At 40.2% G+C, this 19,979-nt stretch overlaps 1 protein-coding gene across 1 annotated transcript in view; it reads left to right on the forward strand.

Moving 5' to 3' along the window:
- ANKFN1 (ankyrin repeat and fibronectin type III domain containing 1) overlaps positions 1 to 19,979 on the forward strand; it is a 328,620-nt gene that overhangs the window by 296,064 nt on the left and 12,577 nt on the right. The window contains exons 18-19 of the mRNA XM_037742122.1: positions 6,941 to 7,107; positions 13,858 to 14,074. Coding sequence (XP_037598050.1) covers positions 6,941 to 7,107; positions 13,858 to 14,074 — 384 coding nt within the window. The remainder of the gene's footprint in view (positions 1 to 6,940; positions 7,108 to 13,857; positions 14,075 to 19,979) is intronic.

Raw genomic sequence — 19,979 nt, forward strand, 5'->3', positions numbered from 1 at the left:
AATATTTCCAGGCAATGAGAACAGTAAGTGTAAAGGCCTTAGAGTAAGAGGAATGTGCTTGGCTAAGAGTTCTCCATACCTGGAGTGTAGTAAGCAAAAGCGACAAAGAAAGGAGATGAGGTCAGAGAGTCATGGGAGCTAGACCATGCAGGGCCTCACAGGCCGTGATAACGAATTTAGATTTTACTTTACGTATGTTGGAAATCCAAGGAAAGATTTTGAGCAGTAGAGTAACATGAAAAGCTCTGCAAAATCCAGCAGTCATCCCCCTAAAAAATTAAAAAATAAAAATTTTTTAAATTTTTTAAAAGCTTAACTTTGTTTAACTCAGCATTTCCAAATTCATTTCACTGTAACTAGAGCAATGTTTTGCAAGGGACCTGTTAATAATCCACAGAACATATACTTTGGGATATGGTGGCCCTAGAAAAATGCTTCTCCAATTGTAACCTGCGTAAGAATCACTTGGAGAGATTGTTAAAATACAGATTCTTGGAGCCCAGCCCCAGAGATGCTGAGACAGTAGGCTCAGCAGGAGGCTGGAAAATTTACATTTCTAGTAAGTTCTCAGGTAATACTAATGCTGCCAATCCATGGACCACATTTTAAGTAGTATTGCCTATGACAAAGAAATGAATACATAAATACAAAACTAGAGACGTGGTTAACACAGGAATTCAGCCAAATTCAACTGTGCCTGTCCTTTTTACCTGTTTACCTCTTCACATTTCTAGAAGCAATATGAGAGCATCAGATACTATCTTCCATCTATGAAAAACAGGCCACAGATCAAAGCCTTACTTTAAGATGGTTTTTCCTAGATTAAGACGTACTTTCTCTCCTTCTTGGTCCTCCCTTGTTGCCATATCATTGGTAATCCAACTGATTAATGAGGACCATGTAAGTTTCCAGAAAAGACCGCTTGGTTGGGCTTGGCTCCATTGGCATACATAATTCTATTAGTCTTCTTTTCGGGACTGGAGGAAATGCTGCCAGTAGCAGAAAATTAATACACTCTCTAATACAATGATTATTGTACTTGAGCACCACCAGCAGTTTTGAAAACATTTCTGGGTCTTGGTCTTAATAAGAATCATGACGAACTCTATCTTATCCCCAAGCAATCAGAGCTCTCCAAGAGGACGATTATCTTAACTACTTCCTCCATTAGGCATCAGCCCACTAAGCATTTAATGACACCCTATATAGGAACTTCCAAAGGCTTGCTACAGTGGACCTAAGCCTCTCTAAGAAAGATGCTAAGCATTATTTTTTCTATAAGTAAGAAATTCCATTCACAGGTAGTTTCATAGTAAAGGGTCAAGAGATACACTAAGCATTTCTGAGAAAGGAGAGAATGTTTTTGGGAATTCAGTCAGAACTCAGAAAATTTTAATAACCACATGGGAATTCTAATGAAACTTAAAAAGGTGTGAATTATGAGAATATGTAAATTAGAATAGAATAAAGGGTTGCACTATATTTCAGTGTGACTTGTGTAAGTCATCCCTGTCCCCATGAAGGAATTTGAGATTTGGCAAACTGACCTTGTTCCTGCCGGTAGCCTAAGTGAATCATAAATAACTTGCTGACCAGCTATGGAAACTGCATCTGTGCCTATTCCAGCACGGTACAGATCTAGCAACGACAAAATGATAAAGGAGTTTAGTTCTCTGTCTCCTGGAATAAGGACTAGACTATGGCAAACCCACGGGCTATTCCTTCACAGGATCACTTATGGGGTCAAGAGAAATTGTCCTATTGGAAGATGTTGTGAGTCCTGGATGAGGAGGTTTGAGCTAGGGCGAAGCAGATTCACCAAAAACCCACTCCTCTTTCCACAGCCTGAGAGTTGACCCTCTACCATCCTTTGGGTGGGAGCAGGATAGGACCTCTTTGCAGTAATAAAGCATGTTCCTGGGGGCCTACAAACATCCCTATTTACGAAGTTCCCAGGAACAGAAGGAAAAGCAGCATCATGAGCCCTTAGAAACTCTATCAGGTGACGTGGCCTCTTGAGGACTTGCCTAGCCTGCACAGAAGAGGTCACCCTGCCCTGACCTTGTGGGTGCTCACAACTGACAGCAGGCTTATAAGGAAAGCTGGTTTTTATTGATTTCCTTGGCTTTATTATTTAAACCAATTGGACTAGAAAGACAAAAAAATAACTAAGGAATTTTTTAAAAATAATAGTTTGAGGCCTGGTATATATTTCAAACTGGGCTTGTGCTTGGCTACATTCTTCATTCAACATTTACTGAGCTTCTGCTATATGCCAAGTAACTGTGCTGGGACTGAACCACACAGATGTTAATAAGGCACAATCTGCCCATCACAAGCTCAAAATCCATTAGAGGATACAGGTATCCCTGCCGATAGTCTTCATAAAACAAAAGCACTGCTATAAGAGGCAGGCTGTTGAGTTTCAAAGGAAAGACACCTAATTCTTCCTTGCAGAGATAATACTTGAGCTGTATCCTGAAGGATAAACAAACATTCAGAATGGGAAAGAAAAGGTGAGCAGAAAAGAAAAATCATTTTAAGCAGAAGGAGCAGTATGTACAAAGACTCAGAGACCTGGGAAAGTGCAACCTGATTAAGTACACTCTTAGTAGCTCATTGTGATGGATGCCTAAGGCATCTGAGGAAGAGCAACCGAGGGTGAAGCTAAATGTTTAAAAGATCAAAATCATACATGGCTACTTATGTGACACTAAGGGGGTAAGACTTTATTCCATAGGCAATAGGAAGCAAAGAAAAGATTTTAAGAAAAGTGATGATGTGGTCTTATTAGATTTTGGCAGCTCATGGAGGACTGACTGCAAAAGAGTAAAAAACAAATAAATCAGGCTGACATTGGATATGATGAGACAAGCAATTAAGAGACTACCTCACAGATCCACTGATCATTTGGGCAATGATAAGAGCCCAAACCAAGGCAGCCTTGGTGAAGAGAGCAGAGAGGCAAGTGGAATTTAGGAGTTAAAATGATGGAAGTTTGTGATTGATTTCATGTGGTTGAAGAGCAAGATGAAGGAGCCAGAGAGTCTGAATTAGAGTGCCGAGATGGATAATGTCACCATCTGCCAAAATGGGCCATAGGAAGGAGGAACAGGCTTGGGGCAGGAGAATGATGAGGAGGTCAGTATGACAAATGATGAGTTTCCAGGAGGAACCTATGGAATATCCAGGCAGTGAGCCTAATGGAATCCAGGCCACAGGCTTGCAAGACATGGCATAGTCTCAACCTTCATTCCTGTTACCAATTTTGCATGATTTAAGAGACCATTCCTTTATTCCACCTGTCAACTCATTCACTACTAGTAATCTTTAGAGGACACCTTGTGCCCCAGTTCTTTCTGACACCTTGGCAAAGACTCGTGGACCTAAACTGACCGCAGGAAGTTTTCTCGTTGATTCCCTGGCTTCCACACTAGGCCACATGGCCCAGACTGATTAGGGTTTTAGTGAGTTGGAGATCCTTAGGAAGAATATTTTAATCCCGGTCCTCTTCTAATATTCTAACCACTAAATGCGTCATTCTTTCAGGGTAGTAAAAAGGTGTGGTGGAAGAACAAACATTTATTTTTTTATTGAGTATGTGCCATATGCTGTGCTGCACACTTTATATATATTGTATTACTTAATCCTAGGTAGGCATTATAATCCGTCTTCAATATGCAAAAACCTCATATGATATGAGAAGACCTCTGAGGCGCCCAGAGATCACGTGCCCACTGTCACGCAGGTGGTGAGTGGCAGAACTATGGTTCAAACCCAGGTCCGTAAGAGAGCTAAGCCCATGTAATTTCCACGCTACTATACTCCTAGTGTTGATGCCAACCTTATTTTAGTCTGCCACTATCTTGTATAGAAAAAAGAGGGAGAAAAATACCGCAGAAAATTAGTCTTAGTCTGTGAATTACTAACAAATCATGTGGTCCAGCTAATGACATTATTGTAGCCTTATACCATTTTATCTATAGAATGCATGAGATTTACATTTTTAAAAATTAGAAGCTTCCAGCCTATCTTCTTTGCCTCAGTTATGGCTACCAAGTATATCATTGCTAAACCACAAAAGACTATGTTAAAGTAACATTTGTTAAAGTAACATTAAAGGGTCTGGATTTAAAAAAAAAAAAAAAAAAACCACAAGAGCAGTGAAACTGAAGCGTTATAGTTGAAACCTCCTCATAACTCACTTGTGGTGCTGGCATGGACAGTGTGGGTGCTGTGAGACCACCCACTGATCCGAGGCTCCCACCACAGACACACAACAAGAGAAAGCTGTGAACACCCTGGCTTGTAAGAATTCAGATCAGGCTGATAGTCCTTCTTTTAAAGAAGCTATTCAGTGTTTCTCCCTATTTTTCCAGTCATATTTTAGAAAAGGGAAAAAAGCCAATGTGTTTTTTCATTTGTTTGTTTGTTTTGTTTTTACCACTTGGTTTAGAAAGGCAGGGTGTGAGACACTTCACTCTCGTCACTTTCCAGCCAAAAGAGGACATCTGTCAAGTGCTAACAGGACATAATCCCTCCTTGAAAGGCATAAAGACACATTCAGGGAGCTACCAGGGTCAAGAATAAGCTAAAAAGTCGTGGTGATTCCTTCCTGTGGAGCTGCCAGGAAATATCGTAGACCTGAAACACCTTTCAAAACAGGAAAATCAAGCCCACAGTAAAGGAAAGACAATGAAGGAAAGAGGAGCCTTTGGGTTAAGGGTCTGCCTCTTCAGATCCATTCATGCATTTATTTGTTTATTCATTTGGTCAGTAAACCTTAATTAAGAAGCTACAATGTTCCAGGTTTCAAGGAAAGAAAAATTAATAGGAGGCATAGTTTCTGCCCTTGGAGAAATCACAATCTAATGCCAAGGCAGTCAAGAAAACACACAAGTACAATGAAGTAGGATACATGTCAGGAAATGTTTAGAAGCAAGTGCGCTAGGAGCATAAAAGAGAGAGAAGCTAGTTCCACCTGCCAGGGAGATGTCAGTGAAAACCCCACTGAGAAGAAAACATTTATGGTGAGTCTTCAAGTATCACAATTGACCTGGAGGTATTAGTAAAGAAAAGCATGTGAGGATGAGGAAAAGGCATGTGTAAAGGCATGGAAGTATAAAAGGATTCGTAATACGTTCAGCTTGACCAAAGCTTAGGGGTGACGAGGGGCTGGGGCTGGAAGGTGGCAGCATGAGGGAAGGCGTGACTGAAAATATACTCAAGTCCTAGATCACAGGGAGCTTTCCTTATAGGGAGAGATGTTTGGATTTTTATCCTTAGGTCAAGAGGGAGCTCTGTAGAAGTCTAAGCAGGGAAATAATATGAGAATTAGGTCATTTGGGAGACGCTCCATAGTTTGTCATTTACGGACAGGGCATATGAAATCAGTTCTCTGTGTCAGGCAAAAAAAAGAGTGCCAAACAGAGCAGAGAAGATAAGAAGGAAGGATCTGACACCACAGAGAAAAATCAAACCCAGGGCAGAGGGCTCCTGAGTTGAGAAACACCTCCTTGAAATGAGGCATAGCTGAAGTAAGGATGGGCCCCTCACACCCTCACCCCATTCTTCTCTTCCACTTCCATGGGAGGGAAGACAGAGCACACTGCCCTGGCATTCACCTAAGATTTATCCTCAGAAGAAAAAAAAAGCAAGGAAGTAGTAGGCAGTGGTAACATGGGAATTGTAGGATGCACAGAAATCTCTCAGTATGCAGAGAAGTAGGGCTTCCTCATTGAGGTGGAGAGATGACCAGTACCCCATTTTGAGGTAGTGTGGTTTTAGCTTCCCTAAATGGCCAGACCTGGGTCTCAGGAATCAACATCTAATTACTACCTGTAATGACTACCTGTAATTAGATGTTCTTCCTAGAATTCCTCACTAAAGAAGCCAGAATAAAAATGTTTCAACAGACTTGTTGAGTTGTAACAGCCCTATTTCCAAAGCATGGAACACACTGGTACAGGACAGAGGTCAACAGAGAAAAAGAGGGTATTGAAGAATGAGTCTCCAAATTCAATACTGTCCAGGAAGAAACCAGTACTGTGCTAGTCTGAATCAGGGTGCTTTTCTCATTCTACTAGAATACAAAGTTATGGTACATGATCAGAGCTGGTCAGAGAAGCATAGGAAATCTGACCATCCCAAGCTGTCTGCACCAGGCTCAATCCTACACTGCTCTGCTCCTCCTGAAGAAGGAAAATGATGGACATGAAGGCTGGACTCTCCTGTGGCCTCTGTCCCATTATCTGTTTAGAGAGGAAGGCCAACCCTGCTGAAGACAAAAAAAAAAAAATGGCCTGTCCAGGCAACAGCTCTTCTCATCCATCCAGCAGGGCTAAGAGGGGGAGAGGCAGAAGAGGATCAAAGCCTATCATAGTAGGCCCTTGGGGAAGTTTTGCAGTCAGACCAAAGACACTCTGAGAAAAGCATCTCTTCTGTCTTCTGGGGGTTCTGGCCTTGGAAAGGAGCAAGCAAGATCCGTATTGGAAATCAGACATGAAAACCAAAACTAGGTTACAAATTGCTACTTGGCTTTTTTTTCTTTAAAGTGATAAGCAAGCTTATTTTCCCAGTATGTGTATGTATATGTGTGCATACTCACACACACACACAAACACACACACACACACACACACACACACACACACACACATCAGCCCCAACTTTAGGGAAAGTCTACATAACTGCAGCTTTAGCCAACCCCACTTCCCCATACCTTACTAGGAGTTGGTAAACCTTAAAAGGGAATACTGTCTGACTAAAGCCAGACAACTGGCCCCTTAAGAGCACATTTATAATTTATTTATGGCTTAATATTTTCCACTGATAGGATTAATAAATCATGTTTTCATTCAACTTGTTTTCTCTGAGGTATGAATTTCTCTATTTTGATACCAGATCTTAACATGTTTTATTTTGCTTGTCCATTTTCCAGTTCATTTTTGCAGCTACAGAGAGAAATTTATTAGTCTGTATTGCCGTCTTTCTGCTGTTGTGGAGCTGGATTCTCTGAATACCCAACAGTCCCTCAGGGAAGCGATCTCAGACAGCGAGGTTGCAGCTGCCAAACAAAGACACCAGCAAGTTTTAGATTTCATTCAGGTAATTGTTTCTTCTGGGGTAGGAGGAAGGGAGAAGAGGCAGGGTGGACGGGGTGAAAGCCACTCATGGGAAAGGACAACAGTCCAGGCTGATTCAAAGAACACAGTGTGTAAGTAGCCTATTGAGTTGGTTAAAATGTGGAGCTCAGGGAGATCAGTTTCCAAACAAAGACTTAAGAAAAAGTTACAGATAAATCACAATATTACTAAGAACTCTAATCAGTCACCATGGTAGCTAGTGGTAGCTTTCCATACTGGAGAGAAAAATCACCCCCCAGAAACAGTAACTAGAATATTATTCTTACCTTGTAGCCCATTGACAATTCCAATGGAAAGAAAAATTGTATCAATTAACTCACTATCTCAGAGAAAAAGAAAACGACCTGCCAGTTTATGTTAACCCAAATCCAATTAGAACTATAATTCCTCATGTTTTGGGCTTCTTTTTAACAGAATTGACACTTTAACATATGGCTGTCAAGATCAGAAATTGTGTTCCCTGCCCATGACCTTGTCTGAAAAAGCCTATGGTGACACCTTAGGGTCTTGTGAAAGGGGTACTGACTAGAAGTCAAGAGAATTTGGATCTGGCCTGAGGTTCTCTCTGAATCCCTTAGCCAATCTTTCAATCTTTCTGTCCATCAGTTACTGAGTTCACAAAAGGAGTTAGAATAGCAACAGCCCCATGATAAATATCACTTTGATACATATTCAGTTCAATTGGATAAATCTTTATTAAACAACCAGGTGTCAGGCACTGTATGCAAGATATAAAGTTGAATTAAACATGGTGTCTGATCTTAAGGAGTTTAAAATCCATCAGGGTAGGTAAGGAATGTGCATGTAAATACTATTTGTAAAATGTGTTAGGTGCCAAAAAAGATATACCAAAACAAAACAAACAAACAAGTTCTGTGTCAACACAAGGAAGTAAAAATTTACTTTCACTTGTATTGTAAACGTTCCCATGGAGGATGTAGTTGATAGCTAGCTTGGCCTACAAGGACGGGTTAAACTACAGTGAGGTGAAATAGAATGTAGAGCATTCAAAGAGAAAGCATAAACAGATAAGGCAGACAGAGCAGAAAAATAGTATTTGGGGAATGATAAGTAGTCAAGACTGGTTGGGGCATAAATTGAGTGATGAGAGGTAGAAATTAGGCACGAATGAAAGATAGCAATGATAGCAGATCACAAGGGCTTTATCAAAAGCCACGGATAAGAAATTTGTACTTTAAAACAGGGAAATACCCAAAGTTTTGAAGAAAGTTAAGTTACAGGCTCTCACAACTCTGTTTAGGATGGATTCAAGCAGGGAGGGTATTCTCCCCATGTACATTGGTACAGCCATATGGGTTGTTTATTGTAAGCATTCACTCTGATTGGTCATGCTCACCAAATAAGGATTTGAGGAGAAGACTAAAGGCAGGGAAAGCAGATAAGAAGCTGTGATAACTATCCAGACAAGATGTAATGAGGACTTAAGATGAAGAAATGCTGTGAACTTTGGGCAAACAAATCTCTCTTAGTCCCAATCAGTCCCAGTCCCCTCATCTGTAAAGTAGGGTTGATAATAACAGGGCTACCTCATAATGTTCCTGAGAGAATTCAATGAGATAACGCATATAAAACACTCAGCAAAATGCCTGGCACGTAGTAAGCATGTAATAAATTATATACTCATTTATTCATTCACAAGAATGAGAAACTCTTTGATTATGAATATGCGAGATTCAAGGTGTTTAAAATAGGAAGAAAATATTGTAATTTACTTGCAAAATGTCAATCAGACAAATCTTTAGGATTATCCTACTTTCCTCATACTGTGAATGAGATATCTTAGGAGACGTCTCAGAATAAAGAAATAACTTTCAGGAAGTTACTTTCTCCATTGGCCTGAGAATGTAGAATTTAAAAATGTAAATCATTTACTTCATTGATTTCATTTCCAGTAAAAATGGAACATAGATGGTGGGGAAGGGGCGGGAAAAGGAAGAATGCAGGATGAGGAGATTACGAAGGACTGGCTTATTTTTGAACCCATATAAGGGATGGTGGAGCATAGTAAGAATAACAACAGATCAGAAGTTGGTCCCAGAGGAGATTGGGAGGCTGAGATGGGAGGATCTCTTGAGCACAGAAGTTCAAGACCAGCCTGGGCAACACAGTGAGACTTCATCTCTATTAAATAAAAATAAAAAATAAAAAGAAGTCAAAAAGCACACATTTTTAGTCCCAAATCTTCTGATAAACCCTGGAGTATTGGACAATTCATTCAATCTCTGGGGGCCTCAGCTTCCTCATATGTAAAATGAAAGGACTGGACTAGATGACATCTTTGGGTCTAGTTGGCTCTAACATTTTATGACTTAACAACCAGAGATATTTTTAGAGGAGCGCTTCTCTACCCATGCCTTAGGTTCTGTTTCTGCCTTATTCCACTTATGCCTCCCTGAATCCAGTATGTTCATCCAACCAGGAGGCTGACTTTCTTCAGTCTGTTGTGGTCTCAAACTCCTCCCAGAGTTCCCTGGCTTCATTCCTACTCCCTGACTGCCACTCTCGCTCCTTTCTTTTTCATGTGGCCTAGGGTTCCACTGCCTTTTTCTCTTTCTTTTATATCACACCATTAAGTGGGCTGGATAAAGGCAGGCCAGGCTGGGAATTCTTCAAAGTTCTAGCCTGCTCTGGTCTCCCAAAGCAGGTAACTTGAGAGCCCCCTCTACATGCTTCCCTTCCAGTAAGCCAGGTACACACAGACTTGGATAAAAGCCAGTTCTCAAAGGGTTCAAAATATAACTTCTTGGTCAGAATAAAACAAGACCATCTCCCCATACCCAAAGCCTTCAATGAACCACCTTTCTCTTCCCAACATGGATAACTTCACTGAGTGGAGATAATTCAATATCATCTGCTGCATGTGCTTGTGCTTGCTCTCTCTCTCTCTCTCTCTTTCTCTCTCGCTCTCAATGAAAACCAGCTGTAGCCACTCACCCATTGGTGTTCACAGCTCAGCCCACCATACACCATAACCTGCAGAGGCGACCGCCAGTTGTGAGAGCATTTGTACGATTCCAGATCTAAGAGAGTGTTGAAGTCACTATACAAACCAAACATTGTAAAGAGCAAGGGAGTCTGTGTGAATACCGTTAGAAAAAGAAGCCAAGGAGCGCAGCCAGAGAGGGGGAGGGCTGGACCAAGGGCGGCACAGAAAATCATAGATAAGGTATACAGGCTTTATAGACAGCACATGCAGCAGAAATGTCAAAGTGTGAAGACATGGAGCTTGGCATATTTGGAGCTGCTAAAACCTAAAGGGCAATTAGGCTATAATTTATATACTGTAATGCTTCAAATGCTCCTAAGCTGTAATAGAAACACAGCTCATTAAATATAGCCAATCTATCATCCCCTCGAGCACCTTGTAGCTGTGCTGTGAGAAAACCAATCACCTTTACATTTTAATAAAAATATTATCTTGCCTGAGTACAGAGAAAGGAGTATAATTTATGTGATGAAATCCAAAATTTTTAAAGGGCAGGGTGAGAAATGGATGCAGAACTTTTAATCAACAGACCTAGAGAGTTCATGGTCTTTCTTTTTTAAAATGTGTCAGCAAGTCTTTAGAAGGTGAATTTGGACCTCAAAATCAGGGGGATTATGTTGTCAGTTACTTTTAGATCAACAGTATAAGGTAAAATGGGTGAAAACTGGCCTTCTTTTGGAGCAATTAGCGAAGTCTCATTAAACTCAATCCACAGGTCTCCCTACACCCATGTGGTTTTTAAAATCTTTCTTCAGCTAAGACCTCTTCACATCACTGAGAAAAATTAAGAAGTAAATATTGTTTCTACCTACTTGTTAAAAAAATTTCTACACTAAATCCCTCTATTCATCCTCAGCAATAAAGCTGAAACAATCTTATCCAAAGAGAGCAGGTAGATTATTTATTAATAATTATATTAGCCTCCTAGGGTTGCTGTAACAAATTCCCATAAACTGGGTTTAAAAATAACAGAAATATATTTCCTCACAGCGCTAGAGACCAGAAGTTTGAAATCAAAGTGTTGTCAAGGCTACACTCCCCCTGGAGGCTCTAGAGGAGAATCTAATCTCTGCCTCTTCAGTTTCTGGTGGCTGCTGGCATTCCTTGACTTCTGGCCACATCACTTCAATGTCTCTTTCTATAGTCACATTGGCTCCTTCTCTTATGTCTGATAAATCTTCCTCTGCCTCATTCTTATAATAATGTCCTAATGAGGGCATTTCTTCTTAGAATTAGAATCCAAACAGAAAATCCAGGTTAAACTCCTCCTCTCAAAATCCTTAGTTTAATCATATCTTTTTGCCATATAAAGTAATATTTACTTTGTATCATATCAGATAATATTCACAGGTTCTGGAGATTAGGATATGAATGTATCTTGGGGGGGTTCCATATACAGTAATCATGATTGTCACTATAAAAACTGAAAATTTTATAGCAATATATAGTTGATAAAACACACTCATCCACATTTTCTTACTTAATCCTTGTAATAACTCTGTTTGCAAGTAGAGAGCTGAAGAATTAGATCATTCCTTCATTCATTAAATAGGCATTTTTTTTTTTAATCATACCTACTCTGCAAAGCTAAAAGCAAAAACAACAAAAACACAATCCCTGTCCTTGTCAGGCCCTCTAACAGCTGTCCACAGTCATGCGGTGCCTTTAAAATAACTTTCAACAAGCTTGTGCTGCAAGAGGTAGGCACAGTAAAAGCCAGCTGAGAGAACAGCAATCTCAATGGGAAACTTCATCTGAGTCTCATCTGGGATTCCCACTTTGGCTTTATCCCGACTTTAGATTTCTCCCTTCAGAATGACTTAGTGCCTCCTCATGGGCCAGCCCACTGCTGAACTTCCTGCCCAACTGACCAAGCTAAAAAAGCCTGAAGCTCAATCTCGTGCTTTCATCACCGGCCCTGAATACTCTGCTGAGTCTTGTCACCACGGGACTGATGAGAACTAGAAAGCAAAGGCAAACGGCTGTAGACCATACACTGGCATTCACTAGTTCATGCTAGCTAGCTTTTCACTCAACGTGGCGGACCGAATGTCACACCTTCAGACCTACTCCGTGTTTGTTTGGAGGGCCAGGTCTGTGGATAGTCTTAATGAGCAGGTTTTAAGTACAGATTAAAGACCTATGAAGAAATTTTGAAAACAAAATTTAACACTGGGTAGTGTTTTAGTTTTAAAACTTCCACAATCAGAGAGAGATTAACCTTGCATTACTCATATAATGAACACCTTCTATCTGGAAGTTAAGTGACACCAAATTTCCAATGTTCCTCAAAGATAAATCGTAAAGTTTCAGAAATAGAAGCGACCTTAGACATCATGTGGACTAACTGCCTCTTCTTGCAGTTGAGTAAATGGGCCCAAAGCAGTTAATGGCTTGCCGAGGTCATCCAGTGAAATTAAATACAAAGCTGACCACAAACTCCAGGGTCATTAAAAAAAAAAATACATTTCACCAATAGCCCCTCCTTGAGATAGAACAATGAGAAAGCTCATGGCCAGTGTCTATCAAGATCTGGGAAACTTTTGTCATCTTTATAGAAAGACACACAAAAGTCTGAGTGAATTTTATGCAAATAGTTTCAAGGAAACTGCTATTGTACTTTATGATGAAAATGTCATTAAAATGGCTTTGGTAAACCAAAAATAAAAATGTAACAATCTAAAATGGACCACCCTAGAAATATAAAGATGTTTAAATTATTTAAGAATAAGCTGTTTAGGCTGTTTTGTGCTTTAGAAGCACTTACTCCTTATGTAAGAAAGTAGTAAGCTAGGCGTGGTGGTTCACACCTGTAATTCTAGCCCTTTGGGAGGCCAAGGCGGGCGGATTAGCTGAGGCCGGGAGTTCAAGACCAGCCTGGTCAACATGGAGAAACCCCATCTCTGCTAAAAAAAAAAATAGAAAAGTAGCTGGGCATGGTGGCTCATGCTTGTTATCCCAACTACTTGGGAGACTGAGGCAGGATAATCGCTTGAACCCAGGAGGCAGAGGTTGAGGTGAGCCGAGATCGTGCCATGACACTCCAGCCTGGGCAACAAGAACAAAACTCTGTCCAAAAAAAAAAAAAAGGTCCAAAACCCTCTACTTAACAAAAATATTCCAGTACAGCTTTGCTTTTCTAGTTCACATATAAGAACTAGAGCTACATTTCTTTCTTAAGATATTCTGAAATTCAGACGTTATCATATGCCTTCACAATCTTAATGAGGAATATTTAATTGTAATCTGAGAGATTATAACCCTTTATATGTGTGAGCAACGTACCCCACAATATTACAAAGCACTTTCAAGTTCATCACTTCAACTCATCATCCCAGCAACCCTGGGAGGTATAAAGGGAAAATGTTTTGGCCACATTTTACAGGTAAAGCAGCTAAGGCTCCAAAAGGTCAAGTGACTTGCTAAGAGTTATTATAGAGTTAATAAGTGGTATATACCAGCTAGTATCCAACTCTTCCACATTTTCCCTAAATGACATAGCCTCTCAGGTTAAAAATATGCAAAACACAAAATATTATCCCCCAAAAAAAATATGTTGTGGCTTGAAAAACCTATGTTAAAAATATTTTACTCTCGCTCAAAACCAATGTTGTGGAAAATGGATCATCTCGGACTCTCAGGGAAAGGTATTCCTTTTTAATCACTGCTTGATAACTTAGTGTCTTTTACCATTTCATTCTAAAGCAAATTGATGAAGTCTGGCGTGAAATGAGATGGATCATGGATGCTCTACAGTATGCAAGATACAAACAACCAGTTTCTGGCTTGCCCATCACTAAGCTGATAGACCCCTCTGATGAACAGAACCTAAAGAAGATCAATTCTACATCATCATCACATATAGACTGTCTTCCGTCCCCACCCCCATCCCCAGAGATGCACAGAAGAAAGGCAGTGAGTGGTAAGCAATGAGATCTGAAGTTCTGTTGTTCAGTCCCTGGACGTTTGGTCCTCTCTCCACTGATGAGGACTTTTGTGCTGAGGCATTGGCTCCACAAAGTGGTTGAAAACATTGCTCAGGGGTAAAAGTCTAAGAGCATAGGGGAAACAAAATCAGAACAGTAGAGGAATAGGAAACTAGAGCAGCAGCCAAAATTGATGCCATTTAGGGGCAGGGAAGATTCATTCCAGTTCTAGCTCACACTTACAAGATGCAAAAAGATACAGAGTAGGGATAAGCCTTCAAGGATGCAGAATGGGGACTGCTGTGATGCCAGATGAGGGCCTCACAAGCCAAGGGAATCTGGCCTACTCAAACTAAGGCAGGAGAACAGGCCCAACCTCTATTAAATAGCATCTGACAAGAATGAGGCAGGAAGCAGGTCCCAACCTGGGTGAGAGTTCAGGAAAAACTTCCCATCCACATAGCACAATGTGCTAGAGTGGAATGTGGGAAAGAGAGGAACCTTGGATAAACCAGAATCCTGAAACCGAGTCCATGGAAGTGGCTTATCGTGGCTATAATGAACTTATAAACAACCTGGAGAAGATACCTAGCAAAGCTCATCTCCACCCTTGGGTATTAAGTCTGACAGCAAAAACATAACTGGGTTAATATAAATTTCTACAAAATACCTCTATGCTTTAAGCAGAAGAAAGCATATAGGTAAAGGCAGTAAAAAGCTCTTGCCCAGCCATGCTAGGACTAGTGCCATTTTCTAATTAATTATAGTAGTGGCAATTCAAAGCATCTTTCTTGATTCTGTAGTTTGTAAGGGCTCCAATTTTGTAAGCTTCATAATAATATTTTTAATAAATAGCCCAGATTTGTGGACTTGTCCCATAGGGGGCGGCATGGTGTAACAGAAAGAGCTTGCGCTTAGAAATCAGAGACCTGGATTCAAATCCCAGCTTTGTTTTACTAGGTGTATGAGTTTGAACAGATTACTACATCTGAGGCTCAGTTTTCATGTGTGTAAAATGAGAATAATATCTATACCTTGAAGAGTTACTTGTGAATAAGGTATATCAAAGATGCATGGCATATAATAGACAATATACTGTCAATATCATCTTTAATGTTATTTTTATTACAGAAAAGTTTAGTGGGAATCTGAGCCTTTTCTGTGAGTAAGTTTGTGTGTGCACCTGTATTTTTAAAACTCCAATGTGTAAAGTCAAAACTTGGCAGATGGAAGAACTTAGTAGACAGCTAATTTACATTATCAAAGGAGTCTATGACTTAGCAAATAACTCAACAAAATATTTAAGTAGTTTCTAGAGTACATTTTTATAGACTACCACTGGGCTAGGGATACAAATAAAATATCATCTCTGCCAGAAGTTAAGCTAATGAGAGAAACAGATACATTAACAAAAAATTACCTGGTAATTGCATACCTGCTATGAAGTTTATCCGAGGCACTAAATCTTAAACTCCTGTGATCAAAGAGAGCTTCCTGGAGGAGGTGACAAAATCTGGTATGAAGGATAAGCAGGAGTTGAACAGAAAAACAGGAAAGAGAAGAACATTAGAAGCAGAGAAAGCAGATTGTACAACAACTGCTTGTGGTTTAGGGAACTGCAGGCAGTTTGGCTGAAACTCAGGATCTAAGAACATTGTTTGTTTTTTTCTACTTAAAAAAAAAAATATTTACTGCTGGCCACCCTCTATGTACCAGACTGTCTTCAAATTAACAGAGATACAGTGATAAATAAAGCAATGTATGCTTCCATAGAGCTTACTTACATTCTAGAAAGAGGGACAAACAATGAAAACATAAACAAACAAGATAATTTCAGATCATGAAAATTCCAATGTATAATACAAAACAGCAGGAGGGGTGGGAGTAGGCAGGAAGAGTTGTGTTGAATTCACTAGGATGATGATCAGCAGAGGCCTATCTGGAAAGACGACATTTGAACCAACCCCAGAAGAATAAGCTAGTAATGCAAAGATTTGGAGTTGGAATACTCCAGAAAATAAAACAGCAAAAGGCCCTGAGGTAGGTGAGGGATAGAAAGAAGGCCAAGGTCTTGGATGCACAGTGAACAAAAGGGGGGGTTGTGAGAGAGAGGGTAGAGAGCAAGACAGAAGCCAGACTAGGCAGGGTTCTGTAAGCCGTAGTAAAAAGTCTGGATTTTATCTTGTTTGTGATGGAAAGCCATTGGAAACTTTTAAGCAAGGATTGATAAAAATCTGAATTACTCTTTAAAATCAAATCTGGTTGCTGTATGAAGAGACCATGGGGGGAAATATTGAAGCGGGGCGACAAAGTAGAAAGTATTAACAAAGGAGATAACCAAGTTTTCTGGCTTGTGTGCCTTGGGGTATCATGATGGCACTTACCAGAAAAAGGTAAGAAAGAAGGAAAAACAAGCTGGGGTGGCTGGGCACGTTGAATTTGCGTTGGTTGCGGAACATTCTGTACAAAAAGAAACATTCAGGAGAAAACAAGCTGCATGGAGGCTAGAACTCAGGAAAGAAAACTGGGCTAACAATGTAGATTTAAGAATTTGTTGACATGTGAATGACGTTTGAAGCTAGGAAAATGCTTGGGATTCCCTAGAAAGAGTAGATAGAATATGAAGAAGAGACTGCGGAAGGATTCCTGTGGAATGGAGCAGCAAGACCTCTTAGACTAAGAAGGAACAACCAGAGAAAGAAGAATAAAAAATAATAATACTTTGGGAGGCCAAGGCAGGTGGATCACAAGGTCAAGAGATCGAGACCATCCTGGTCAACATGGTGAAACCCCGTCTCTATTAAAAAAAAATACAAAAAATTAGCTGGGCATGGTGGCGCATGCCTGTAATCCCAGCTACTCAGGAGGTTGAGGCAAGAGAATTGCCTGAACCCAGGAGGCGGAGGTTGTGGTGAGCTGAGATCACGCCATTGCACTCCAGCCTGGGTAACAAGAGCGAAACTCGGTCTCAAAAATAAATCAATAAAATAAAAATAATAATAATAATAAGAGAGTAGTGTCACAGAATCAAAGTGTATACAGAAAGGTTAAATTCAAAAACTGTAAAGCTTCTGTTGTTTTGCTTTTCTCAACAAGGAAGTCATCAGTGATCTAGATGAGAGCAGTTTTTGAAGGGAAAGAAATAGAAACTGAACAGAAGCAAATCAGGGAGTAAATGGGAGGTAAAGAAGTAGGACAGGAATTTTCACTCTTTTAAAATCTTGGCTGCAAAAGGGAAGAAGGAGGGAAGGTAGTAGCTAGAGAAGAGTAGGGTTGAAAGGGCATTTTTTAAGGCAGGAAAGCTACGTATGCTATGATGTTCCCCAGTTTGTTTAACTCTACAAACAACTCTTCGTTTCCACCTTCGCAGCCCTTGTCTGCCCTCTCAGCTCACAGAAACTTCCCAGTGTTTAAACTTCTCCTGGCCACAGGGTCCTTAGTGGATTCCTCCCTGGCTGTATGAGGGTGGCCTTCTCTATGCCACAGAAGTGCCAAACTCTCACGTTGGCCTGAGGACGGGCTGCACCACTCCCTGCTAAGAGGATCTGGCCAATTACATTCAGATTTTATTATTAACTTAAAATGTGAGCGATCATCATTCCGTTTCTTAAAATATAACTCTCTCTTGGGTCCATTTACTTCTTGGAAGCCAAGATTCCATGAGCTATGAAACACAAAGATGTGGAAAGCAGCAAATGACAAATGGAACCCAGTGACGGGGAAGTGCTGTTGAAAGCTGGGGAGAAACATTTAGTGTCCTACCCCACACAAAAGCAGAAGCATTTCGGAGCAATGAAATCTGTCACTGCATACTCTGTCCTTTCCACAAGTGTGACCACTTTGAATTGTTCAAAAGCCATTTATGAAGAGGGGAAAATGCAGTTTAGAGGTACATACCTGCTGGGTTACCCACAGGTCAAAGTTTGCAGCACAATTTCCATTCTGTGTGTATAGGGTTCACTAAATTCTAAGGAGCCTGCTAGAAACATAGAGCCTATCACAAACCTAGCCTCTGATGCCAGCCCGAGATTCTGTTTTAAGGCTCGTGAGTATCTTGAATTTGTTTGTGTAAATCTGTTGGGGTGGCGGGGGGTGGAGTAGAACTCCTTCGCTTCCCATTCCTGTGTGGTTTTCAAAACACAAAGTAGAACTCCCCTGGCTCAATTAAAATTAAGCATCTCTCAAGGACCCAAGAGAGAAAGTTGGCTCCTAGAAAAGGCAGCTCAAGGCAGGGGGTAGAATGATTTGGTCCATCACATGGGTATTTTCTCTCCCACTCCTTTTCTGTGGGTATAGTGGTCACAGGCAGCAGCAATTTTTTTTTCCAATACTGCTGTTTCTCCTAGTGACACATGGGTGAGGCAATAGAGGGGAGGGGGGTGTTGTTTCCTGCAGATGCATTTGAAGGTTATCCTGATCTTCCAAATGTAAATCTTGGTAACCTTTTTACAGATGATGTTAAGAACACTATAGCATAAAATAAATAGCTCAAAAAATCAACAGGAACTGGAGATATTATTTCTCTTGGGAAATTAGAAGGTGAAGAAACCCCAGAGGTTGTACCCAAGGCCTGATGAAAGATTCAGTAAAAGTTTTCATTTATAAATTATTTAAATTCTACTTAAACACAGTGGAAATAAATTCACTGAAGCGCAATTATATATATACATAAATTTAGACAGCAGTACGTTAAAACTGTGAAAATAGATTTTAGGGCAAATGTGGATTATTATTCTTTTCTTTCTGTCCTGCCATGCCCCCTGCCTTTCAGAGAAAAGCAATAGCTTTAAGTCAATTATTCTTTCCTGAAATGTCATCTCCCCATAACGCCCTCAAAATCCACATCAACTCTACTCTGCTGTTGTTGGCCTGACCCACAGAGGCCAGGAGTTACAATACTCATTACAATGGCAAGAAAGCCAAGCTTCCTAAGCCAGCACTAATACTATGAGGAGAACTTTCATCAAACAGCTCCTGGGTCAACCAGAGGGGAAATTCAAGGTTCTACCAGTGCTGGCTGGCCCAATGGGTCCTCTCGGGGAAATTGAGGAGCATAAGCAGGTTTATTAAAATAACAACTGGGCAAGGTGCCTACAATGGTTAATGAAGCATATAGCCAGAATCTGGGGATGGAAGCTGCACTTTGCATTCTTTTCCAGGAAGGGAGGGAGCAGCAGTGGCCTAAGTCCTTGGAAACTCTCCTCAGTGCCCTGGCTGGCATCCTGGAGATTTTCCCAGACTGTTCTGGGAGGGGTATCCCACTCTAAGCAATAGGTTCCACTAAGTCTTCTAATAAATAATACAATCACCATGCAAGTCAAATATTTAGATTCCCACTAGAGCAGTGTTTCCCAAGTGTGGGTCCGTGAACCAAGGAGATAATATTTACCACTTCACATTCAAGCTCTTTTGTATCTCCTTCCTAGGTTACTACAGTTATAACTAGGTCTTCTCTTGATTTAGTTCTATCTCATGTTCTGGGAGCTACAATAAAGCAATTATATCATTTACTAATTCACTCTAAAATGTAGGTTAGAAAATCTACTGGACTAGATCATCACCAGCAGAAGACACCATACAAGAAATTATTATTCACCTTTATTATCAACAGCATTCTCACAGTAAAACCTTGACGTGGATCTGATTACTGGTTTATATTTTAATGATCTTAATATGTTATTCTCTATTTAGGGTGGAGAGAATTTCAATAATATTAATATCTTCTGTTTTTTAACATTAAGAATAAAATAATTTAAATAAAAATATGATCAATATGAAGAGAGGGAAACGCAATGAGACAAACACAGAATAAGATACTAGAAATGCATCTTATTATTTACTTTTTAATTAATCATACTAATTAAATTATTACTAATTAAATTATATGTAAGGCACTAAATG

This window comes from Cebus imitator, unplaced genomic scaffold (assembly GCF_001604975.1).
Source record: "Cebus imitator isolate Cc_AM_T3 unplaced genomic scaffold, Cebus_imitator-1.0 Scaffold115, whole genome shotgun sequence".
Taxonomy (NCBI): domain Eukaryota; kingdom Metazoa; phylum Chordata; class Mammalia; order Primates; family Cebidae; genus Cebus; species Cebus imitator.